Below are 27,641 nucleotides of genomic sequence, written 5' to 3' on the forward strand. Positions count from 1 at the left end.
CATAACAGAATATAAACAAGAATATAACAAGATTATAAAATGTTACCAACTTTTTCCTTATGTTATGTAAGTAGCCTCCCAAGTAATCCTTCTACCATGATAACTTAACAGTTAATCTTGTCTACATTAATCAGTGAATTAAACTTTACCCAAGTGATAACGTAACTAAAATACACCTGTGTCTGTCACAGGTGCGGCAGGTGGTCCAGTACGGCAGGTGTGGCAGGTAGTCCAGTACGGCAGGTAGTCCAGTACGGCAGGTGGTCCAGTACGGCAGGTGGTCCAGTACGGCAGGTGGTCCAGTACGGCAGGTGTGGCAGGTGGTCCAGTACGGCAGGTGTGGCAGGTGGTGCAGTACGGCAGGTGGTAGAGTGTGTTACTGGACACCATGAGAACACAGAGCACTGCCGCACTTCTACTGGCTGCTGTCACCATCATATACTCGTTCTTGTTTATATCTACTGGGTGAGTATTTTTTTGTATCCATAATTATAGTGACTAGATATTTGCTTTTTACTTCAAGGTGAAAAACTTTAAACTTATTAATCTTCAAATGTTGTGCCATAGTCTGGTACTGGTTTATTGAACATTAGTCTATCTTAATTACTTATTAAACTATATAACTATAATCAACCATAGTAATATTACAATTTTTACCGAAAGAACATGTTTTTGATTTAAAAATATAAGGAATAATGGTAATATTCAATTATATGTATACAGTAGAGAGAGAGAGATAACATTAAGGTACACAGTCAGTTACACTAGAAGTAGTAATAATTTAACACGCATTCATAAATCTTATGAGTATGTGAGAAATAACTTAATAATTTAGTGTTACAATATATTTCTTTTAACACTTCCAATCCTATTGTCCTTATACTCGTACAGGTCTGTCTCTCTCTCTGTCTCTCTCTCTCTCTCTCTCTCTCTCTCTCTCTCTCTCTCTCTCTCTCCCCCTCTCTCTCTGTATTGCCACACTAATGATGGTTCCACAGTAAGTCTCATACACCCTGGTTAGTCCTGCCATGAGAGAGGAAGCTAGGCGCTCACATGTGATGATCAAGGCGTGTTAGAGGGAGGGTATTGTAAGCCCGGTATGGGTTTCCATTTTAAATTAGTCCATCATAGCGCGGGAAGAGTCAGTCAAAAAACATGGTCAATATGGAGAAAAGCAAAACACACACACGAGCACAGAAAAAGGAGAGAAAGAAGAGTCCAGTCCAAGACCAAGGTTAAATGAGGGTTACTTACAGATCATTATACATGGTGAAGGTTTCTATCCAGTGTCATATATAAGTGGAGGAGGGGATTTGGCTATGGCCTCCCTCCTTATAAAAAAATAAATAAATAAGTGAAATGAAATCAAATAGTTACTGGTCTCAAATTGTTCACACTACAGTATGCACCGATACTTTTTGTTACGAGTGTACATAACAGCCATCCACCCACTCTACAATGAGACAGTTTTTCTTTTATAATTTTATTCAATTCTGTTTGAAAATTTTCTGATGTGATTATGTGGTTGGCTCAGTTGGATGAGGATTTGCTCCTTGAGTTGTATGAGTTCTAAAGGCATTGTTGATTACTTCTTTATGGTCCTCCGCTTCACTCAGCTGGTTCAGAGGAGGACCCACACAGATCTTGGCAGTGACCAGCATCTCGCTAATCTTGCCACTCCACCTGTTGTTGCTGAGTGTGGGGCCATCCAAGCTGATGGTGATGTGTCTCAGGCTCAACTCCCCAGTATGGAGGTCACAAACTAGCCAGACTAACCTCCTGCCCAGCTTGACCTCCACATAGTGCATTACTCCTCCCTCCCACCCAGTGTTTACATTAGTGGAGTCCCCTCCTGTTGCCTGGAGGGACTGGTCAGCTCCTCTCTCCCTCAGCCAGTCCACCGGATTGTCTGCAATCACACCTGCATGCGTTCTCTCCTCTGTCGTCTCCTCAGGAAGAAAATGCCACAGATATCTCCCTCCTGGCTCACGGCATACAGAGTAATGCTCCTCCTTGATCATACCAGGGAACAGTCTGTTACTGCTCTCTGTCTCCATCATTACTTTAGTGTCATCACGTCTGCCATCAAACAAGATGCAGCTGATCCTAGTCTCCCTTACCTCCCTCTCAAACTCCAGGTCCAGTTCAGTCATCACTATTGACTGTGTCCTCAACTTGCTGTAATCTATCTGCAGGTGACTGTCATCCTCTGTGATGAAGCCAGCATCAATCCAGGCAGCTGTAGCAATCTCTGCTGCCTCTCCCAGGCCAGTGTGGTGCCTTTTGATGGCCAGATGTTCTCTGTGTTGTATTTCATCTTCTTATGTGCAGGACCAGGTCCAGGTTCTGGGACAGTGAACTCCTCGCCATCATTCCTCCCACCCTCCATTATGTCTCCAGCTTCCTCCAGCAGAGAAGCCCTCCTTGCCTCCTCCTCCCTCCTCACAGACTCCTCCAGCTTTCTCTTCCTTCCCTCCTCTGCCTCCCTCCTCTCCATCTGCCTGTGTGGCCGCCACCTGCCTCCTATGCCCAGGAATGTCTACAGGTCCTATCTGATGTGGTCCCACACTTCCTACCTTCTCCCTTTGTCCCTTTATGTATGGGATCTTCATCTCCCTGCTGCACCTACAGTCTATGTGAGCCTCTCTGGCACAATCTGGGCTGCAGCCCACCTCGGCACAGCTCCTGATCTGGTACTTGCAAGAGAGAATGTTAAACAATCGGTCTAAGCCCTGAATGAAAGTCTGCTTCACCTCCAGCTTCCCCAAAGACACCTCCACAGCCTTGGCCCACAAATTATCCATTCTCCTCTTGATACTCCTCTCACTACAATCACAGGTACAGTGAACTGTGCATTGGTCTTCTGCCACTGTGCTAGCATATCAGTATAGATGTCATTCACTAAGGACTTGACTTTGTAGTTTCTTCTGTCTGCATCACTGTCCTTCCTCTTCAGCAAGCCCAGCCTCAGCAGGTCCCTCACAGTGGGCAGCACTGACACCAGCAGCTGCCTACCTGGTCCTACCAGGCTACTGAGGTGGCAGCTGGAGTTACTCCTTGTACTGGGAGACGACATAGTCACACCTGAAACAAATATTAACACTATCAGAAGACATGCATGAGCACTCTTCAGAGGTAAAAATATGAGTAACAGATCAATACACACCATACGTTAACATACATACTGTATCGATAAAACAATCACACTACGTGCAAACGATGGACTGTGTATTGTGAAAACTTGCACAATATGCACACATACAATTATGCAAGATTAGAGCGATCTCTGTTGCTTGACAAACGTACAAATGCTGCAGAAATGATCTATCTACCTGAACACACACTACAGTGCATCAATGCGAAACTTCGAAGCCAAATAGATGTAGCTAAATGATTTCCAATTTTGACATTAAATATATTTCTGAGCTTCTTACGCATAAATCTACAGAATTATTATCTGCCGTTTTCATAAACAAATAATTCATGAAAATTGACACACCTTATACGATCACTGTCCTAAAAGTACCGTCCAATTAGTTTAACATCAATTGTAGGCAAATTACTGGAAGTAATGATTTCAAACTCTATTCGAAATCACCTCAAGAAACACAAATTGATCAATGATTCCCAGCATGGGTTCACAAATGGGTGTTCAATCTGACAAATCTTTTATCCTTCTTTTCAATTGTTCTTGAATCAGCTGATGACGGACACGAGTATACCTCGACTTTAGAGAAGCCTTCGACAGGGTCCCCCACGGAAGACTATTACATAAAGTGGAGGCTCATGGCATTGAAGGAGATATTCTAAAATTAATTAGGGTGTGGTTACAGGACAGGAAACAGAGAGTGAACATTAATGGCACTATTTCTGATTGGGGTAACATCACTAGAGGAGTACGGCAAGGCTCAGTATCCGGACCATTACTATTTATTGTATACATTAAACGACATATGTATAGACGTAGACAGCGACATAAGTAAATTTGCTGATGACACTAAAATAGGACGTGTAATTAAATCTGATAAGGATTCCATTTTTTTTTTAGGAAGATCCAAATAAGTTTTTCGCATGGCCTGAATAATGGCAGATGAAATGAAATGTGGACAAATGTAAAATACTTAGTCCAGGAGATGTAAACAGAGAAACCAGATATCAGATGAACAACACTGATGAAATTTCCTCTATGTGTGTTTCTCTAACTTCAGTTCCATTATCCTCTAACTCACACAATGATAAAGCGAACTCATCTAGTACCTCTGTGTTTATAAGATGACGCAAAACAACATTTTTCACTACAGACTTTCTCTAGTGATGGCTCATATTTAATTTGGGCCCTATACTCGGGAGCCAACTTAATCTAATCCACTTTCCTAATATTAGAGGTTTGTAAAGTTATTACTGATGGCTCCTTCAGAAATTCTTATACACTGAAAGGTTTCATTTTGACCTGTCTTCACGCAACTCAAAGTAATAACAGAATTTGCCACTAGTCAAAAAAGAGGTGAAGCTTGATCGATAAAGAATAAAGAAACAAACCCCCTGCCACTAGAGGTCACAACAACACGCAGGGTTAACACTATAATGACTCTTATATTATATCCGCCAGGTTCTTAATAAACCTCAGATTAACTCAAAATATATGTATCATGTTGAGGAGGAATCATACACTGCATAAATTCTTAATATCATAAAATTAAAGAATGTATTTACAAGGGACAGGTATTCTTTGCTGAATCACCCTGTTTATTCTGAGTCCAGACCGAGTGTACCAAACTTGGACCACATCCTCACACCAGCCAGATTTAGTTTGATACATTTGAAAAAAACTTTTGGTTTTGACTTCGCCTCCCTTGCTACCTTCAGTTCATTATTCCTCTTTGCTTCTCTTATCTCGGTCAATACCTTCTAATAATCTCAGAGGTAAACTTCTCCACGATTTATTCTTCTACCTATAGCCTTCCTTTGTCCAATAAATATTCTTTAAATAATTATATATAAATTTCTGGTCTTTGTTATTTGATCTGCGTCTTCTGTATGGTATGCTCTACCTTTATGCATTGAGTAACTTTATGCATTATATAAATTGTTATGGAACTCGTCAGCCTGAGATCTCATGGTCAGGTCATCAGGTAATATTAGTTCACTTTATTTACCACCTCACGTGAGGTCATGTAATTCACCCCTAAGCGCAATACCCCTTCTCTCAGCTGCCTGTTCAACCTATCAGAGTTTGCCTTCCTGAAATCAAGGACCTTAATGGAATTTTCCTTGCAACTGACATTAAGTTCTACTTTGAATCTTACTTTTTTGTGATTACTGTTAGCTAGTTCGTTCTCCACCTTGGCATTACTCTCTCTGCTTGACAAAACTAAAACTAGTATATTATTACCCCCTCTGATTCTGAGCTACCCATAATGCTGGTCCAATCTATTTGACTAAAATTAAAGTCACCTGCTATGTCTGGATACCCTGCATATATCATCTCAAATAAGTTGCTCATTAACCCTATAGAGATTAAGAGGTCTATATATTACTCCTATGATTAATTTGGTGCCACTATAGTATGCAGTCTACTGAGCTGGATGCAGTCTACCGTGCAGGTGCTACTATAGTATGCGGTTTACCGAGCTGGAGTTGTTTACCGGGGTATTAAAATTGTAGCATCCATTATCCTAACCTAACCTAACCTAAGTTTAACTTTGGTCAAGTTAGGTTAGGTTAGATTAGGTTAAGCTCTATTAGATTAAGTTAGGTTAGGTTAGGTTAATAGATGCTGCAGTGTAAATATCCCGGTAGACCAACTCTGGGTTGGTAGTGGACCTTGATGCAACTTGGACCTTTAGATGATCCACATTTTGGCAATTGCAACGTCTCTGACAACAGTGCGTCCGAGTAACTGTACTGCGCCTGACTGATTTCACACTTGCTTGGTTTTACTCATATTTTTCTGGTTAAACCTCCGGAACACCTCCTCTTGGTGTTCTAGGTGTTCTTCAAATGTGGCCGAATGGATTACTACATAGTCCACAAATGCTTCCATTCCCTTGATGTCGTGTAGGACTTGCCTCATGAAAAGGTTGAATATGGCGACGAAGAAGGACCCTGTACTGATAAAGCCCCCCTGGCGTACCAAGGGCTGTAATCTGGCGACTCTTGGCGTCCAATGGTACATGAAAAACCCCTTGGTCAGACCAAGTTTCATAAAAATCGTGAAAGCAGCTAATCTTCAGAAAATGATTTGCTGTTCTCACATGGGTTCTGCATCCACCTTGGTGATGGCGTTGACCATCCTATGATCACCATAGATCCCGACACTCCCGTCCTTTTTTGCGGACGACTACCAAAGGGCTACAGTATGGAGACGATGATTTCTCGATGATCCCTACTGCTTCCATCCCCTCAATTTTTTTGTTTCACGGAGTTCAGTAATCACATAGATGTGGGGTAGGGTTTTACCCGAACAGGTGTAGGACTAGCCAGTTCAATAGTGTGGTAGTAAGGAGTTGACGGCCCCTCGCTCCTACGTAGACATATTTCTGTTCACTTGGACGACCGTAAAGGCCTTACTCTGGCCGATAGTGCAGTAATAAGTTTGTCCTCTACGTCACTGACGGGAATCACTGTGGCAGCGCAAATTACTCCTGGATCACCTTGGGGAGGGTCAACCCTGACCTTCTTGGTGCAGGCTGTTCCCCCTATTAGTGACGAGAAGTACTCCTTCAACATGTTGATATGGAATTGGACTATGTTTTTCAGGTCCGAGACATATTGTGCAATGTCGAATGGACTTTTCCACTGAGCCAATAGCGTGTTGCGCATGGTAGGCAACATAACCTGGCATTGGTCACCCAACTGGAAACAACGAGTCTTGGCCTTCTTATCATAAAAGGCCTTCTAGACTTCTTGAGCCTTGATCAGCTCTTGCTTTGCCAGTTCACAGGTTTATTGGAGACAATCATCCAGGTCGATGACCCGTATGTGTAGGTGGTCTTGGCTTCCGGATCGGGTTCCTCGTCATCCCATAGTTGCCAAAGAACCAGTAGGGGCACCCAGACAGATCTACCAAACATAAACTTGAAGGGAAGCAACTTTAGTGAGCTCTATGGCACCTCCTGGTACACGAACAGCAATGTAGCACGGCCACTCCTTAGGTTGTTCGGCTGACATCCTCCTGAGTATCTTCTTCAACGTCCCATTAAACCTCTCATAGAGTCCGTTGCACATCACCGATAACAACCACGTCAACTCCTCCACCATGGCTAAAGTAAACTGGGTCCCCTTGTCACTGAGGACTTGTTTGGGAATACCGACCCGACAGAAGATTTCCTACATACTTCAGCAACGGTCGTGGCTTCAATGTTTCTCAAATGCACGGTCTCGGGCCACCTCATGCTTAAGTCCACCAAGGTGAGGATGTACTTTGCCCCATCGGTCGCCCTTGGGTTTATTGGCCCAACAATGTCCACTCCCACCCCCTGAAAGGGCCCGAAATCACTAGAAAGGGTCGTAGCAGTGCAGGTGGAGCTCTTCCTCGATCACTGGTATTCTGGCAAACACCACAAGAGCGAACGAGTTTGGCGACGTCGTGACTTATCCCAGAAGAGCGCAGCACTGATGCAGTCAGAAGTCTTCTTTCTGCCCATATGACTGCCAAGAGCAGTGCAATGGCCTAATTTGAACACAACCAGGCAGTACTTGGAAGGAAGTACCAACTGCAGTCATGTTTCACCCAGAAATATCATAACCTATTGGTAGAGGCGGTTACGCTTCTTATTGAATCTACGTTACCCAAATATGTCCTTGATGGTCCCATTCATCATTTTTTTCACGTGCCGTAGAGAGCGTGCTGTCATGTCCTTGCTCCTGGATGACATCCTGATTATTGAACAGGTCAGATGATGTAGCAATAGCCAATGGGATGACTTTAGGCTTTGGTTGAGCCATACAACGATTGACTGCAGCAGTATCCGTTTGGATCGCAACATCCACTATTCAGCAGTTCCTTGCACCCTTGATGTTTCCGATGATGAGATCGCAGAGTGGTTCCATCAAGACTACGGCAGTGACCCAACCTGAGAATAAAGGTGTGTCCACCTCAACCTTGGCCACTGTAAACGTTGCAACATACAGTAACTATTGGCCAACTTAACATGTACTCGTGCCTCGGTGTACTGATGTAGCTCCACCAATTCTCTTCTGACAGTACACCCTGATGCTCCATTGTCTCGCTTGGCTGTCACTGGAACGACTCAGACGGACCCCAGTTTGATGAGAAAAGTGCGAAGGCCTTTCGAGGTGGAGGCGGCAAGGAGTCAGCAGGTTGGCTTGGATTGAGGTGAACCTTTGCTTTAGGTTGTGTAACGATCGACCCTGCTGTGAGATCAGTCCACTTACCTTCCGCGAGGTGAGCAACGGTGGCGTCCTTCTGCTGGTCTCTTCACGGATTGTTATTGTAGGGAGACTGGCCATTGTGATTCCTCGGGTGACCCTGGCCCATATACTGAGTGCCAGTGGTATCCTGCTGTCGGTGGCCGAGGGGGTAACGCCCATCGTCCCGATATCTTAAGTGACCTTGGTCTGTAAACTGAGCCACGTCGGCCTCCTGCTGACGTCCCATCGTAGATTGTTAGTTGGGTGCCAACCGCCCCGATATCTCTGGTGGCCTTGGTACTGCATCTGCTGCTGCCTTTGTTGTTGTCTTTTGTGGGGGTAGCTGCTGGGCATTTCCTTGTTGCTTCTGTGGCCACAGTGGTTGCTAACCTTGCTGGACACCTGTGCGGCCACCGCCTCCATGTGTGGTACCTGAAATTACTAAAATGATTTACCTCTTCCCTGATTTAGGCGACAAGCTTGGGGGGGGAAGGGAGGGCAACTTTTACAACCGCTTATGCACCATTAGGTCCAGAAACCCTTCCTCAGTTCGGGGGATCTCATATTTTCTCACTCACTTGCGCAGATAGTCCTTTAGACGCTTATGTAACAGTGCAACCGTCTCATTATCTTGCAACATTGCTCTGCTGAACTGATGCCTGGCCTCCTCAGTAATCAACCCATACGCCTCCAGAAGTGCAAACTTCATGGCCTGGAAGTTTCTCTCGGGACTCTCTCTAAACATTGAAGAACCTCTAAGGTGTAATCGAGGTCGTAGGCGTCTGCTAGCTCCTCAAATTGTGAAAAGTACAGTTGTGGTCAAAATTAATCACCCATCCCTCCTACTACCATACCTGCGTGCTCAAGGCCTTTCTACACGACGGGTCCCAAGAGGGTGGGTGGAAGGTATTGATGGGAGAGAGCTGGGTGGCGGACCCGGGTAAGGTAGGAAGGCGCAAGTCAAGGGCCACATACATTGTAAGAGTGTACAGTGTGTGGTGTTAAGGTTGGTGGATGTTGACGGCCTTAATGACCCTGGCAGTTGATAGGACCAACCAACCAACCAACCAAGCCATATGGACTTAGAGTTCCTTTAGTTACCTATGCCTTTACTTGAGATTCTGGGGAGGGAAAGCCCCTGATAGGCCAACATAAGAGAGGAGGGAGCGTGGCTTTGCGTTCGGTCTTGCTCACCCACAGAAACACTAAATTAGGCTGTTATTTGATTACCCTCACCTCCCACTACTGCCGTTGTTGAAAAAAAAAACACCATTAATTGAAGAAAAAACAACAACAACACACAATAATAATGAGTCGTTGGACAGACTGGGACCTGTCCACCTTGGGCCACCGGTCCCAAGAAGACTCCAGGAGGTTATAGAAAAGGGCGGCCACTGGATGAGCTGTGTTGGTAAATGTTAAAAATAAATGTGATTTCCACCATCATATTTAATATTTCTCCTCATATCACCGTTATTATGAATATCTAATTACTGTTCAGACTCTAAACCACAACTTGAAAAAATAAGGAATAAGGAAACTGATGACATATAATAATCATATATTCCTCTTTCAAACATGTAGACCCAAGATAATATAGTGGAGAAACGTTCAGTCCTTCTTCCTTCCTTCTTTCACGAATTTTCCTGCTTTCTTCATCCCCTCCCCTCACCCCTCCCCTCCCCTGCCCTCCCCGCCCTCTCTAATAAATGATCTACCTCTCATACCACCCTTCCCCTCCCCCGCCCTCCCCGCCCTCTCTAATAAATGATCTACCTCTATACCTCTCTTCCTCCCCTGCTGCCCTCCTACCATACCCTTCCCTCCCCCCTGCCCTCCCTGCGATCTACCTCTCATAGCCCATGATCTACCTCTCTGCCCTCCCGCCCTCTAATAAATGATCTACCTCTCATACCACCCTTCCCTCCCCCCTGCCCTCCCCCCCTCTAATAAATGATCTACCTCTCCACCCCCTCCCGCTCCCTAATAAATGATCTACCTCTCTACCATTCCCCTTCTCTCCCCGCCCTCTCTACTCTAAATAAAATGATCTACCTCTCATACCACCCTTCCTCCCCGCCCTCCCCCGCCCTCCCCGCCCTCTCTAATAAATGATCTACTCATACCACCCTTCCCTCCCCTGCCCTCCCCCTCTAATAAATGATCTACCTTCATACCACCCTTCCACTACCTCTCTACCACCCTTCCCCTCCCCGCCCTCCCCGCCCTCTCTAATAAATGATCTACTACCTCTCATACCACCCTTCCCCTCCCCCGCCCTCCCCGCCCTCTCTAATAAATGATCTACCTCTCATACCACCCTTCCACACCCCTCACTCCCAACAAATGACTCACACCCAAGTCGACCATTCCCATCTCCACCCCACGTGACTTACCTGGCAGGGTTGGTGATGGAGTGGATGAATACTTTTGACCGCGACTGTACATATCGGTGGGTACGCCCTTCTTGAGGATGGGTATCTAAGGGAACTTCACTTGAGTGACGTATGAAGTAGGATTTGCCGGATTAGCGGAATTTTGTCTTGCTGCCGCCAAGGTCAGTTCGTGCTCCCGTTTGTTATGTCTCTCTTCTTGTTTCTTTTCTTCCTTCTGCAAGTCAAACTGGGCCATGCATTCTTCGTGCTCACACTGCTTTGCTTCATGTTCTAGAGCATTCTGGATGTATGCAGTCGCCTCGGTCCCTCCAGCCCAAGGTCTTGTGCCTGCTCAAAGGTCGTGTACCTGTGCAAAATACACCCAGTAGAACTTCCTTCGCTTCCCTTCTGTTTCTTTATTCTTCATCTTAGACCTGTAATCTCTTCGGGCCTCTCAATTAGGTACAGTCTCACCCAAGAGTTGGTTAACCCTCCCAACCAGCTATTGCTGTACTGCCTGCTTCAGATGTTTGAAACTGTCTCAGTACCAACCAGAACATGAAACCAAATCTAAAGGTTCGAAGTAACAGACTCAAGTTCATACATCTGAAGCAGACAGAGCAGCAATGGCTGGCTGGGAGAGTTAACCAACTTTAGGGTGAGACTGTACTAGACCGAGGTTGTTGGGAAAAGAAGGTGTCTTTAAATGCGGAAACATATCATGTTTATTGACACCCTGTATATGCAATAATCCCTACCAGCAATATATTAATGGTCAACACACAGTAAGAGCTCTGGTTTGCTATTAAGATCATCTACATTTAACAATGTAGCCTCTTAGTGTCTTCACTTTTTATTATAATTAATTACAGCTACACCACAAGGTGCGATATGAATAATTATTATGGAATTTCACAATATTTTAATTGGTGTCTTTGTTAGTGTTGCCTAACCTTTTGTGCCCCCCCCTACACTCTAGTTATCCCAAGCCATGCGCCTCTATCCCCCCCCTACACTCTAGTTATCCCAAGCCATGCGCCTCTATCCCCCCCCTACACTCTAGTTATCCCAAGCCATGCGCCTCTATCCCCCCTACACTCTAGTTATCCCAAGCCATGCGCCTATCCCCCCCACACTCCTATCCCAAGCCATGTCCAGCCGCCCTCTATCCCCCCACACTCTAGTTATCCCAAGCCATGCGCCTCTATCACCCCCTACACTCTAGTTATCCCAAGCCATGCGCCTATCACCCCCCCACACTCTAGTTATCCCAAGCCATGCGCCTCATCACCCCCTACACTCTAGTTATAGCCATGCGCCTCTATCCCCCCACACTCTAGTTATCCCATGCGCCTCTATCCCCCCCCACACTCTAGTTATCCCAAGCCATGCGCCTCTATCACCCCCCCTACCTCTAGTTATCCCCAAGCCATGCGCCCTGTCCCCCCCCACACTCTAGTTATCCCAAGCCATGCGCCTCTATCCCCCCACACTCTAGTTATCCCAAGCCATGCGCCTCTATCACCCCCCCACACCTAGTTATCCCAAGCCATGCTGCTCATCCCCCCACACTCTAGTTATCCCAAGCCATGCGCCTCTATCCCCCACACTCTAGTTATCCCATGCGCCTCTATCCCCTACACTCTAGTTATCCCAAGCCATGCGCCCCATCCCCACACTCTAGTTATCCCAAACCATGCGCCTCTGTCCCCCCCTCCTAGTTATCCCAAGCCATGCGCCCTATCCCCCCACACTCTAGTTATCCCAAGCCATGCGCCTCCTATCACCCCCCCACACTCTAGTTATCCCAAGCCATGCGCCTCCTCCATCCCCCCTACACTCTAGTTATCCCAAGCCATGCGCCCTCTATCCCCCCCACACTCTAGTTATCCCAAGCCATGCGCCTCTATCCCCCCTACACTCTAGTTATCCCAAGCCATGCCTCTATCCCCCCCCCTACACACTCTAGTTATGCCATGCCTCTATCCCCCACACTCTAGTTATCCCAAGCCATGCGCCTCTATCCCCCCACACTCTAGTTATCCCAAGCCATGCGCCTCTATCCCCCTACACTCTAGTTATCCTGTGCCCCTCTATCCCCCTACACTCTAGTTATCCCCAAGCCATGCGCCTCTATCCCCCCCACTCCTAGTGTTATCCCAAGCCATGCGCCTCTATCTGGTAGCGAAAAAGAAAAGTAGATTTTAGTTTAAACAGCATGTGGTAACTTACTTTTTATTGTCCCCCCCTCAAAAAAAAATCGTACATTGTCATACAGAAAATAATACAATATGTTGTAACTTCACACAAAACATATTTTATACCACATAATTCGTTGTATTCCATTTTGGATGAAGTAAATATATCCCAGTTAATTAACAGTAACAACAAGCACATCAGTGAGACACCATCAAACACAATAATATGTATATATATGTATTCTTTTCAGAGGAGGCAGGATCACTGGTCTGTGTAATATTAAGTTTACTCTCCACTTCAATAACTTTTTATAACCTTGTAGGTAGTGAGTCAACGAGATAACTGCATATGTTCCAAATTTTTCGAAATCTAAACCATTCTCACACCTCTCTGGCCTTCTTCACCGCCTCTTTTGTTTTCTGCTCCACCTCCATCTCCTGAACAGTATGTTTCGGAGATTCTCAATAGGACTGCAGTCGCATCCTTTTGACGGCCAGTCTATTAAAATATGTCGTGGGTGGCATCAAACCATTTTCTAGCTGCCCTGCTGGTGTGTACTGGGGACTCGTCGTGCACAAAGTAGATAGACTGAAGCCCCAGGATGGCATACGCGCTCACTGAAGGGAGCAGGAAGGTCTCTAGTATTGGTCACCATCCAGGTTCCCCTCAATGGTCACCAATTCTCCCGGACCTCCCCACCACATCCATCCATGGGGGGGAACTGTCACCCTACTGCTTCTTGTTCTTTCTCGGGTGTTGTAAGGTGTAAACCTTGTGTTTTTCTTCCGCCACCATTGGCGGCGTAGGGCAGATAACACCTCCGTAATTCACCCCACGCTCCACATTAACCACAGTAAACCTGAGGCCTAATTGTCAATGGACCTATGTGCTTCTGTCAATGTTTCTTTATGTGCGGGAATGCAGCATCTTAAACCAGCCTCCCTCAGCCGCTGTCTGCTGGCTGTCGTTTGACAAGGTGATTCTGTGTCTCTTGTCAAGGTGACGGCTGTCGTCAGTCGACGTGTCTCTGCTTCCGTCAGTCGACGTGTCTCTGCTTCCGTCAGTCGACGTGTCTCTGCTTCCGTCAGTCGACGTGTCTCTGCTTCCGTCAGTCGACGTGTCTCTGCTGCCGTCAGTCGACGTGTCTCTGCTTCCGTCAGTCGACGTGTCTCTGCTGCCGTCAGTCGACGTGTCTCTGCTGCCGTCAGTCGACGTGTCTCTGCTGCCGTCAGTCGACGTGTCTCTGCTGCCGTCAGTCGACGTGTCTCTGCTGCCGTCAGTCGACGTGTCTCTGCTGCCGTCAGTCGACGTGTCTCTGCTGCCGTAAGTCGACGTGTCTCTGCTGCCGTCAGTCGACGTGTCTCTGCTGTCGACGTGTCTCTGCTGCCGTCAGTCGACGTGTCTCTGCTGCCGTCAGTCGACGTGTCTCTGCTGCCGTCAGTCGACGTGTCTCTGCTGCCGTCAGTCGACGTGTCTCTGCTGCCGTCAGTAGTCTTTCATCCTGTTCAGGCGTCCTTGGTGACTCCACGTGACCTCGTGCCATGACATCCATTCTTGAAAGTTAAACTAAATGGTTGTATGTTGGCTAATATTAACCTCTCCCCCCTGTCTGGTCGGTCCAACGTTTACGTTCTGGAGGATTTGTTTCGAGATAGTATTGGGAGAAGACATAATTTATATTGTTTCCCTCAAATATAGTGGTAGTTCTGTTATTAATAATGTGCCTCTCATCCCATCCCGATTCATCGCTTGATTTCTATATGATCCAGAGTTGCCTTGATAATTTGTCCTAAATATATTGTTGTGGCGAAGAGCCTTGAGTATCTCCAGTATCAGTGCAGTGTGTGACCTCCTTAGGATTTAAACAGCAATCAAACCACTGTAACGATATACAGTACTAACTGATATACTCGTACTTATAAACACGTGTTTAACATGGGGACAGGTAGGAAGGCAGACTGGCAGGTATGTAAGGCTTCCTGGGCACAAAAATAAAATGAGCGGAGAAACAGCTTCTGAAGTTTGACACTGGGGATGACAATGGTCACATCAAGCACGAAAATCTTGAAAAGTTATTAGAATTATTCAATAAGATAATTATGGACAGCTGGAATATTTCATAATTCATGGTGTTTCTCTCTTGTCATATGTGTTGCATAATGGATCCTGTCATAGAAAGAATTATTAAAAGTTGGTAAATGTAATTTTCAAATTCGACCAATTTACTAAATTACTACAACAACAGGAGCTTACTGAACCATTAAGTAAACCTTGAACAGGATACAGATTAAAGAGGGTTTGATTGATTTAAAGTCTTTTAATGACAAGTTTTATTTGACACAAGAGAAGTCAAATGACTTAACGTGTTGAACTGATCAGGGCTTAATGCTACCAAGCAGCAAGGCATTTGCTTTATTTCTTATATTGATCAAGAATTACCGATCATTAGTTCCCATTTCAGTCTCGAGACTTTGAATGGACATTGTTCGTAGATGACTGATCTCTCTTGTATAGGTATTCTTTTTTCAAGGTCTGCCCGTCGAGTAGGTACAGTAGGTACAGTAGGTACAGTAGGTACAGTAGGTACAGTAGGTGCAGTAGGTACAGTAGGTACAGTAGGTACAGTACAAGTCGGCCTTATGGCTGATATTTCTTCCACCAAAGCTAAAGATTTTTGTGTTGTCAAGAATATGTTATAGATATTGAAAACCACTAAATATTTAGATGGCAAGTTTATTCACATGAAAAATTCCATAGTAAATTTTATGTTGAAACTTTGATAAAATATTAATATGGAAAATTCGTGCTAACAGCTAATTCAGTACCGAATTATTCAAATCTGATGCTCCATAGTACCGTACCTACACATGTGCGTTTGACTTAGTTAGACGTACTGTAGATGCTAATATACCCCACCACAAACCTATAGTAAGCACATTTATTGGTTTCATCGGGGACAAGACGGCCCAATACGGTGGTGGAGCTCCCTGGTAGGCTTCCTATTATACTGTACATTACATGAGGTTCGTAGTCTATGTCTTAACCCACACTGCCAGTCTATGAGGTTACGTGAACAAGATACTGAACGATGTACTTCCTCTTCCATCCCACACTGAGAGTCCTTTAACGTCCGTGTTCTCAGCATCATGTCACCCACGGAAAAGTTGACCCTGAATTCGAAATCTATCAGAGATTTTTATAAGTCTTGACTGGATACACAGACGGCTCGAGGATTTGTGTCCGGCTCAAACGAAATCCCGGTGACAAATTCTTCAGATTCACTTTCATATCTTAAAGCAGTTACCAATGCAGAGGCTGGAATTATTGATATGAAGCTCACTTCATTAATAGTTAACATACTATTGTCTTGATGTTGGTGGCGTTGTCACCGTAACATCCGAGGCAATGAAAAGACAGACCATCATGTTAAGTCGACCACAGGCCTTAGTGTGACTGTAGATAACACGGGAGTAACGGCCTTGTAACTCTTTGGAGAAGACGTTACTCCGGCAAGGGTGGCAAAAAGGCCTGGGCCAACTATCTGACAACACTCAAAATTAAAACAGAGGTAAATAACTAAATGCACCTTCTTCAATCTCACGTTAGACCTGCCACACGTGCCAGCAGCCGCCCACCATTTACCATCTCTTCATAAAGTCAAGGAAATACGAAAGTTAAGGCAGCAAACTCCAAGCAAAAGGTTGGGCTATAAGCGTGTTAGTAAGATTATAGCCATCACACCAACCGTTACTGGTAGAGAGATTATGTCCCGCGGGGGATGATATCAACGGAGCCTCACCTCTATAACACGGTGTTCAATAATACCTAATAACGCACTCATGATACAAACAAATTATCATACACCGCGGAACAACGCACTCATGATACAAACAAATTATCATACACCGTGGAACAACGCACTCATGATACAAACAAATTATCATACACCGCGGAACAACGTACTCATGATACAAACAAATTATCATACACAGCGGAACAACGCACTCATGATACAAACAAATTATCATACACCGCGGAACAACGCACTCATGATACAAACAAATTATCATACACCGCGGAACAACTGAGCCAAGGTCTTAAGATTACAATCCTCAGAGACTATGCAGGAAGTATTGACATCCGCGACATATTTCTGGTCATCAGTCGCCACCAGCTACATGTTAGCCTCTTGTCCTACTACTGTACACACTACCTGAAACCATTGAATTAGAAAACAACAAGGGATATATATTATACTGCGTCGGGAACTGTCACTAAAGTATTCCTTCAATTTCACTCAGAGATCTGGAATGATTTTAGTGTTCCAGCCAAACTCTGTTAGTGTATTTGTTAACTGAGTTGAATAATATAATGTTTGCGGAATTTGTTAAGGCTAAAATATTAATGGTTGAGAATGGAGCTTTTATTCACAGGTCTCTCTCTCTCTATCTCTCTCTCTCGCTTTCACTGTCTGTCTGTCTGTCTCTTTCTCAATCACTGTCTGTCTTCCTCTCTCACTTTCTCTCTTCTCTGTTCTCTGTCTCTCTCTCTCAGTAGCTCTCTCTCTCTCTCTTTTTTTTGGCGCGCTAAGCAATACAATTAATTATCACCACATGTTTTTCAGTTTGTTATCAGCTCTGGCCAGATTCCACCCAACTACAGGTCAGTTGTTGTGTTTCAATACATTTTTTCGATGATTTAGTTACGTGGTCAATATTGGTCCCTTAATTATCGCTGTTCTAATTACCATGAAATTCATCTTAAAAAATAATTTGCTTCTCTTGTAATATTTTTTTTTATTTGTATTATGATCTATGAGCTAATACTAACTCTCTTATTGTTCTTGTACTTTATGGTTATTATTATTATTATCGTTATTATTATAATTATTATTATTATTATTATTACATTATTATTATTATCATCATCATCATCACCATCATCATATTATTATTATTATTATTATTTATATTATTATTATTATTATTATTATTATTATTATTATTATTATTATCGATTACAGTGTTACTACTTCAAGTTACCTCTTAACAATACGAAAAAACAGAAAGTTCTTGGAGCAAATAAGATCATTAATGGTATTCATTTTTTGTAGATGATTAACCTGTCAGGGTTATCTGTCCTCATGAACAACTAAGCGTTAATTACGTAAGGCTGCGTAAGGTGTCACCCTTCTCTCTTGTTTTTCAAAGTTACTCGTACAGTCATTAACGTGAGAGCGTTTAAAGTTTGATTATCCAGATTGAGCAGATTTTTATCACTGTGAAGGCCTAGAGGATTATGATTAGATTCAGATGAAGATAATCTGTCAGACTTATCACTGGGGTTGAGGATGGTGGAGGGAACTTAATGGAGAATTACAGTGAAAATAGTGAAGGCAAGAGAAGGAACATCACACATGTACAGGAAGTAACTTTGGATTATCTTTTGTGCAATAGTCTTAAGTAGTACAGCGAGGGGCATTATTCCCTATAAAAACAGATATAACAATTGGTTAGAAGTTAGTAAAGTTACGTAGAAGCCGGAGTAAGATCTTTGGCGCAGGTTATTATCACCAGAAAGCTGTATGGGGGGTTAAAAGTATATTGAAGAGTTTGTTATTGTGTCGTAAGAAAACAGTAATATAAAGAAGAGAACCTTGAGGTACTCTGCATAGACAGGGTAGTTGCCAGAGTGCGGGGTGACGAGAACAACAGAATGATCCTGGATGTTATTCTCAGGTCTGTTGGTACATAAAAAGTTGCCTACATTAGCCCAGAATAAGATAAAATTGCGCTAAGAAGGCTGTACCTACTGTCTCTTACTTAGTGGCTTACAAGATACCGAGCGCTGCCCCGCTGTGCCAGAAAGGACCAAACAACACGTCCAACGACCCACTTACCGCCGCCTCGCCAGAGAAGGGTGATGGTATGTGTCCTGTATCTCAGAGTAACCTTGTGTCCTGTAGCGAGTCTTATAACTTCTCGTAAAATTATGTTTAGGTTTCAATAACAATTAGACTGTTAAAAAAAACATCTTTGGTCATCTCTGATATATTCTATATTTCTAAATATTTTGGTTAGATAACATGTTAACGGTTACATATTTCCCAAATTTCTTCACAGAGAATTACGAGGTGAAAATGTTGAGAAAACGGCTACACAGTAGAGTGAGCAGACAGGAGGGTAAGTAGGAACTTTGTTAATAAGGATTTGTGTATCCTCTCTTGGATTAGTTAATACAGGACAGAATATTTTCGTATTTTGAGAGAGAATTTGCATTAATTATATTGAATATCAAACTTGCCTTAAGCGTTATTATCTGTATAGCACGAAATAAAAGTAGGTCATTCCTGTTCATAATGAAGTGAATATTCAAAAATTAAAAAAGTAACGTCTTTTGCTATGTGTCATAATTTATAATGAAATATACATATAATTACCTTTATATGTATATAAGACCTAAGTTGCATGTACCATACTTTATTAAAATAAATAATTGGTGAACACAAAAGTCAATAACATGAATGTTTAAGAATTGCAACTCTCTCCCTCCCCCTCTCTCTCTCTCTCTCTCTCTCTCTCTCTCTCTCTCTCTCTCTCTCTCGTCAAGACAAAAATAATCCTATCTCCTGTGATCTAAGTCTTGTAGCTGTGTCGGTATACAACAAAACAGAAAAAAGGTGTTTTACTGAACACCGAACTTATCGCTATTGTATGTACAGTGATTCAGTTGAGCAGCCTCACAACAGGTGCCACTGAGGACGGGGACCTTCAGGCTGAAAATAAGATGAAAATGGGAAAATTACGAAAATATTCCGAACAATTCTTGAGGAAAGCTGTACTCTATGGCTATTGTAGGGTTACGTGATATTATGTTGTCTAGCACTCAGGATGGGATTGATGGAAACTCTAGGTGGTGGTTTTCTTGTATAATATAAGTTATATGATAGACAGTCTGGTGCTGGAGATGCCGTGTGGTGAGGAGCTGCTCAGTAGACACGTTCGGTGAGTAGCATGTTGAAGGAGGTAGATGTGGAGGAGCTTCGTTAGAGATGTTGCCTGTTGCTGGCCTCCAGGTTGAATGAGAGCTGGACAGCGAGGAGCTTGCTTGGAGGAGGTGCTGCGTGTTCAGGAACCGAGGCCAGACTGAATCTCAATGGAGAGACAGAGCTTATATACACAGCAGCCGGAAGTAAACCCGTGGGAACTCGCCGGTTTCTTGACTCCGTTGCTAGGGAAGACGTAGCAGGTGGCTGGTTGCTAGGATACTGTGGCATTGGAATGCGGATACGCAGTTGTAGGGGAGACGTCCACTCACTACACTATCATCTGACGTATTTTGATTGCGCAATTCGTAATTGATATTTATGTAGCTATGCTTGATTGCTCTACCTCCATCATTTAGAGGGCCTTTCTGTTTACGTTGCAAGAGCCGTAGAAAAGATTTATAATAATAGTTTAGTGTAGTAATACCAATCACTTGGTAAAAATCAGTATCTGGCACCTTTCTCAGCTAGCTTACAGCAGGACCAGACTCTACGGGCGCTACAGTTACCCCTGAAAGAAGTGAGGGTGAGGCTAGACCTTTCGTTCCTCTCGCACCACCGTTCTCGGCCGTACCTCAGAACGAGTTTTTCTAACCTTCATATCATCTAAGGCTCGGCCATTTATGGACCGATTCTAATAAAACAAAAACTATGTAGTAGAATAACATATTGTTCACGGCTAAACATATAGATTTGTTTATATTTAGCTTCGTTTATTATTTGCTGATTTATCTTTTTAAATATTTGGAGGAAAAAAATGGTAAGTTAGGAAAAAAATCATGCACACAAAACCGATAATGAGAAGTAGCTAGAGTGAGGTTTAAGGGGAGTAAATTATCTATACTCCAATTGAATGTCAACATAATCTTGGGAGAAGTTATAAACAAGCAGGATTTTGAAAATTGATATAAATATAAGGGAAAAATGAGGGGTCAATATTGAGGAAGTGTCACCAGAGACCTGAGTATTAAAAGCAGGGTTTTATAGTGTAACTCATCGCGTTAAATACAAATGTAACATTCATTACCGTCGGAAATGAGGCATAGTGAAGATATTGGACAAAAAGTGGTAGGTCAAACAATGTCAAAAGGTAAAAAAATAAATTAAAAACCTCACCTAACCTAACCTAACCTAACCCCTAGTGCATGAGAAACTTACCTTAAGAGACACAGGAGGAAGTGGCCATCAGTGTCCGCCTCTTACCACAGTACCATGCAGGGTGATCTACACGGTACTAACAATGAGTTACATCTCCGACACTTTATAGATGAAACTAAAACACCGTGAGTCCTATAAATGACAACGGCTGCTGCTTCATTGTCTAAAATGCGCTGAATAATGCGCCAGCCAACCAATGTACATCCATTTCCCACAGACGCAATCTTCCAACTGGCCGCGAACACTGATTAGCACACGAGTATGGCGTCACATCAACACTCACGCTGATTGGCCAAATATTATATTTTCTTTTTCTTTACTTTTACTCAAAACTATACATTACCGCTGAAAATTTTATAGAATAGATTATTTTAATTAATTTTTTCTCTATCTCCCCATATATGACTCATGTCCCTGGTAACATAAGAACATAAGAAAATAAGGAGTCTGCAATAGGCCGGTTGGTCTGTGCATGGCAGCTCCTGTCGAGAGTTACTACCACTCTCTATCATCCATGAATCTATCTAGCCTCCTTTTGAAACTTTCCAGAGTTCCCGCACTTACTACAAAGTTGCTAAGCTCGTTCCACTCGTCCACCACCCTATTTGTGAACCAGTTTCTTCCTATCTCCCTCCTAAACCTAAACTTATCCAACTTGAATCCGTTGCTCTGAGTCCTATCCTGCTCGGATATTATAAGAACTTTATCTATATCCCCTTTATTGATTCCTTTCACCCACTTAAATACTTCTATCATATCTCCCCGCACTCTTCGTCTTTCTAGGAATTGCAAGTTAAGTTTCTTTAGCCTATCCTGATATGGAAGGTTTCTAAGTCCTGGAATCATTTTTGTCATTCTTCGCTGCACCGACTCTAGTGAATTTATACCCATTCTATAATAGGGGCACCAGAACTGAACCGCATAATCGAGGTGTGGCCTGACTAGCGCAAAATATAGTTGCAATAAGACCTCTGCACTCTTGTTACTTATACTTCTAGATATAAATCCCAATACTCTGTTTGCCTTATTTCGAACATTAACGCACTGTTTTCTAGGCCGTAGGTCCGGGCTTACAAGTACCCCTAGGTCTCTTTCACAAGTCGACTTTCTGTATATTGACCAAACGATGTATCAAGGCTATAGCATCAATGTATCTAGTGTCCTGAATTGATGACAGGAAATTAATATTGATTGATCAATTATTAACGAATTTCGTGCTTCGGGATATATTTTTCCATTGCCGTGTAATATGAGAATAATATAATTGACATTGCTGGATTCCTTGCAAGACTGCCAGTATTTTGAATATAAAAGTCATATATTTTGCACAAAAGATAATTTTTTTGCTCTTTCTAATAAATATCTTAAATTAGATCTAAAATTTGTACGTCTAATGCAAATTTTATGATGTTTATATTTAAAATAATCACAATCTTATAAGAATACCAGCAATGTAAATTATATTCTGGCCGGGTAATTTGTATGAATTTTATGAGCTAAAACAAATATCTTCAGTAAATAAACAAATTATACTTTACCTGCGTAAATGATGAAATTTATGGTGTAATTAAAACATTTCATTCTGGCAAGGTGTCGTGTGAATGACCAAACGCGTTAACAAAAACCGTGTAAATCCAGACTATACTGAAGGTAATACTTCTTTCATATTATAGTCGGTTTTTTATATGTTGCATTTAATGTATGTAAATAAATAATTGCTTAAACATCTTCACTTTTAAGATATAAGTAGAGAGAAATGTTTGATATGAAGAAGATTTACCGTCGAAGTGTCAAACAAATTTATTGTTTTGGAGAACACATTCACCACAATTTCTCTTTTCACTAATTATTATGTATATAAAGACAAATGACACCAATCACCAAACGTTACGGGGAGATAGTGAGCTTGGAGGAAGAACCGCTGAACCTGGCCTCTCTATAGTGATGAGATCAAGGCCTGACGTCATATCCCGGTCGGGGCCGCCAACTTTGTTAACTAAACATGTTCATACACTTTGTGCTGCCGCTCCCAAAATTTGGATCCATTATAGAATCCTGCAGGACATATAGAAGTACCCAGAGGGACAGGAGAGATTCTATATCATTACATCGGTAAGTGTTGAAGCTGTAATTAAGTTATATCAAGCAGACGTCATATGTTTATCTTTCGGGTTGCTGTTGTTTCCTGTAATCATGGGTTTCCACAGGATTTTTGCCAGGATAGGGGAGGGTTAGAAACAACAAGACCTGGCATGTCGGTTTATTCAAAACAGGTATATACAGTACAGCCATATACAAGTAATCGACTTACTTTAGAGTAATGAATGATCAGCAATATCACTTATTAGTATTATGACCAAATTATTATTCACTAAAATTAGCATAAGGTTGATCTTAATTATAAATTAACGATAATAATTCATTTGATATCATTAATCTTGAAAATCTCGGGATTGCAGGCGGTGCTGATCAGCTCCAAAACGATCAACCATTTCCTCAGTAAAGGCTTTCTTTCCATCTAATACGTTCTGGAGATCCACGTTTAGTATGCACCCCCTGTGGACGCCCATGTCTGTTATATTATTTGGTATAATATGTCAACCTGCTGGGCAATGTGCACAACCAGGGGGCGGGAGTGATTGTACAACATTCCAGCTGTTAGTGCTGTAAATTGTAATGGAGTTAGATCAAGTAGATGTGCCAGTTTAGTATAGGCTCTCCCTTCATGCCTTTAACAGTTTCCCAAAGATATCATGTGTAAATACTTTATGTCCCCCCTGGTGATGTACACTCGGTGGAAAAAAAACCTTGAACGAAGGTTTTTGATAAAGGCCAAAGAGGCACAAGGTTATTCACCAATCATATTGAAACAAATTAATTTTATATTTCGAATGACATAACTAAGTTTGGTCTACCATTATAGGTTGTAAATGGCTCACAATCACGTCTACCAATCCTAGTTCTAAAATCCTCGGACCACTCTTAAAAGATACTCCTTTTTTCTTCTTTTTTACCAAGTTTATCCACATTGTTTAATTTGCAAAATAAGGCTGCGAGTTAGATAAACTATATTCTATGAAATGCTGCATTGTTTTGTGTCAACCAATATGGCCACTTGGCCCGTCCACTGGCTTCACGAGTCCTGCATGGAGGATGACGTCATGCCTCCTCCATGTATTAATGCTCCTTGAGTGGTATGATTAACTAATGATGGAAGGATAGCCGTGTGTGTGATTGTGTGGACATATTATGATTGTGAGAAATATCCCACACTTTTACATATCCTGATATTCCTGTGCTAAGGTTAACATTTTAGGTGAAGAGATCATAGTAGTTTATATATTTCATCCTTGTTAATAAGATTAATACACAGGCTTTGTGTTAAATAGAACAAAGCTTAGGACAGCTTTTGTTGCCCTTGTGGTAGCATTCCCTGCTCACATGCAGAGGTCCCAGGTTCGATTCTTGACTTGTGAGGTAATATATATATATATATATATATATATATATATATATATATATATATATATATATATATATATATATATATATATATATATATATATATATATATATATTTAATAACTTTCGTTAATAGAAATAGTTGTTGTGTGAATTTGAGAAATTGACTTAGCAGATGTTGAATCAGTGGATTGTGCCGACGATGCTGCTATCTGTTCTTAATTTAGGCAGAGTAGTCCCTAAGTTGGTTCAGTAAACATCTTCTCTAGCGCTATTCATTGTCAACTTTCGATTGTCAAGTTTTCAGTAATTCACACTTGATATACTAACCATTAACCTATGGAAGACTCCATGGTGTACAACTGAAGTTACAAACACCTGAAGCCAACATAATCGACCCATTGTGTTCCCATAAATGTTTCTAACCTACTCCCATTTAAAACCTTGCAGTAGTATATGTAAGCTTTATGAATTAAATGACATTCATATGTGCATGCGCAGGTAGGCAGAGCTTACTGGGTCAGCCACCCCTGCTGACCCAGGCTCTCTGTCTGTCTTCTTAATTACGAAATTATCCAGTCGAGCAAGGTTAACACAGTATACCACTAGAAATATACAATAGGAGAGAAGATGCTTACCTTACAACTGCCAGCACAATACTAAAACCTGGAACAATCTACCAGAGAGTGTTGTGACGGCACCGAGTGTGAGCTCTTTCAAGAGAAGACTTGACCAGGGTTGCCAAATCGGATTTTCAAATGTCGCTAGGCTGGTACCTAAAAGTAGCTAAATGTCGCTAAATCTTCCATGGAAAGTCGCTAGCTATTATTCCCCCCCTTCAGTAATTTGATGCAAATAATATTTTCATAATGCCGACTATAATGGACGGAGTATAAATAAAATGCATTATGTAAAAATAAAAATATTATTTTTTTTAAAGTTTAATGTGCACACTTACCTATTATTCAATAGTAATTGCATCCCAGTCCTCTTGGTAGTGTGAACAACTGTAGAGCTGGAAGCATGTGAAGTGCTTGGTTCAGGTTCTCTTGTAACTGTATGCCTCCACAGTCCCTATCTTTCTTAAAATATTACTAGGAAGTTCATAACTTGCATAACAGGTGTTCTGTCTTTTTAACCCATACTTTATTGTAAGAATTGCCTTTAATGTCCATAGTTTCATTTTGTTGCGCAATTTTGATTTCACAAAGTTCATATTACTAAATGTACGCTCTACATCTGCGTTTGAATGCGGAAGAGATAAGGCAGCGAGTGCAATTTCAGCCAGATTATGGTAAGGGTTTTCACCTGTCGCATCTCTGTAATTTGCCACTTCTGACCACAATTTTAGGGTGTTAGATGCATGGACGGGCTGACATCAAGTGATCAGGAAATAGACGTGTCCCTCCTTCTGTACCACGACCCGTTCAAATGTATTAAACTTTTCTTATTATTTATTGTCCCTGTAACCCCGTTGCTATATATTATGGCTCGAAATTAGGAAAACTGAGTTTTCATGGACAGTCCAAAAGTATCCAGAAAGTCGCTAGATTTCTGTGGATATCTCTAGATTTGCGACAAGTCGCAAATCGCTCTAAAATGTCGCTAGAAAAAAACAAAAAGCTCTAGATCTAGCTCCAAAGTCGCTAAGTTGGCAACTCTGGACTTGACCAACACTGGAGCGGGTTCAGGTACATTCAGGAGCCGGTGCATGCCCAGTACTTGCCAACAGTGTGTAACAGAGACGTGACCGATCACCCGGGCGGCTAACGAGTCGATCTTTTGGTGAAGAATATAAATGAAAAGAGACGTGACCGATCGCCCAAGCGGCTAACAAGCCGATCAGTGGCGAAGAGGATAAAAGTAAAACCACCCGGCTCTGAGAGTTAAACAGAGCGAGCAGAGGTTGGCGGAAATGACGTCATAACAAAACACGTTCAAGTTGCGAATCCACAAATACGTATCAGACGCTCACTCACTCATTAGTATTCGAGACTAATACAATAAACATTACATTGTTTTGCCTAACACATTGAAACAAATGTTACTACATTTTAAGTATAACCCATATCTTAATTTTAACTTGCTTCAGTGTGCACACAACGAATCAGACGAAGTTCATATGCCGACCAGTAATCTATTCATTGGTTCTTATTCCGACACTCGTAACAAGTGAAATGACCTCGAACAATAAACACTCATGCGAGCCCCATCCAGCCATGTGAAGAAGAATAACAGTCACCTTACTAGAGGAATGGTGCTTTGAATAATGTAATGAACAAATAAAATCAGAACAACCTTCTTCAGGCAAAAGTGAAAATAAATATAATTATCAATAATTTAGTTATAGATCGGTACAGAAAGAACATAAGAATTTTTTTACTATTACAGAAGATGAGAGAATAGAGCAGGATATGGACGGCCCTTCCTTCAGGCTGTGGGAAAACATGGGCTCTGGAACGCCGTGCAACAACTACGTCACCAGGTAACTACAGTACAGTAAATATAATCCCTGGCATTAGGAACATTGAGTATAGAGACAAATGTATTAAAGCATTTGAATTTGCACTCCCTCGAGAGACGTAGAGTGAGGGGCTATATGATAGAGGTGTATAAACTGAAGACGGGGTTAAACAAAGGTGATATAACAGACGAGTGAACTTGTAACAATGGTTTTAAATTAGACAAATTTTGATTTAGGCCCCAGATAGGTAAACACTGGTTTGGAATTCGAGTAGAGGATTAGTGAAACAAATTACCAAACATCATCATTAACTCGAACACGCTGGGTAGTTTCATATATAAATTGGACAGATATATAAGCGATAGGGGTTAGTTGTAATCGGGACTGCCCGGTATAGGCCAATAAGCTCGCTGCAGTTTCCGCCATTATTATGTTCTTATATAATGTGTTAAGAATCTTTAAGTAAACCTTGAAACCAAGTCATTACTGAGGATGAATCCAGGGTGACACCAGACAAAATATTTAAGCCACTACACTAAATAAGGAAGGTATGGGTGTATCTCGA

At 42.3% G+C, this 27,641-nt stretch overlaps 1 protein-coding gene across 1 annotated transcript in view; it reads left to right on the plus strand.

Moving 5' to 3' along the window:
- The first annotated feature begins 208 nt into the window (after positions 1-208).
- The window catches only part of LOC121865808, a 55,279-nt gene continuing 27,846 nt past the window's right edge, over positions 209-27,641 (plus strand). The window contains exons 1-5 of the mRNA XM_042365374.1: positions 209-465; positions 17,572-17,609; positions 18,774-18,872; positions 19,070-19,129; positions 27,004-27,097. Coding sequence (XP_042221308.1) covers positions 389-465; positions 17,572-17,609; positions 18,774-18,872; positions 19,070-19,129; positions 27,004-27,097 — 368 coding nt within the window. The 5' untranslated portion in view covers positions 209-388. The remainder of the gene's footprint in view (positions 466-17,571; positions 17,610-18,773; positions 18,873-19,069; positions 19,130-27,003; positions 27,098-27,641) is intronic.

This window comes from Homarus americanus, unplaced genomic scaffold, assembly GCF_018991925.1.
Source record: "Homarus americanus isolate GMGI-L3 unplaced genomic scaffold, GMGI_Hamer_2.0 scaffold32583, whole genome shotgun sequence".
Taxonomy (NCBI): Eukaryota; Metazoa; Arthropoda; class Malacostraca; order Decapoda; family Nephropidae; genus Homarus; species Homarus americanus.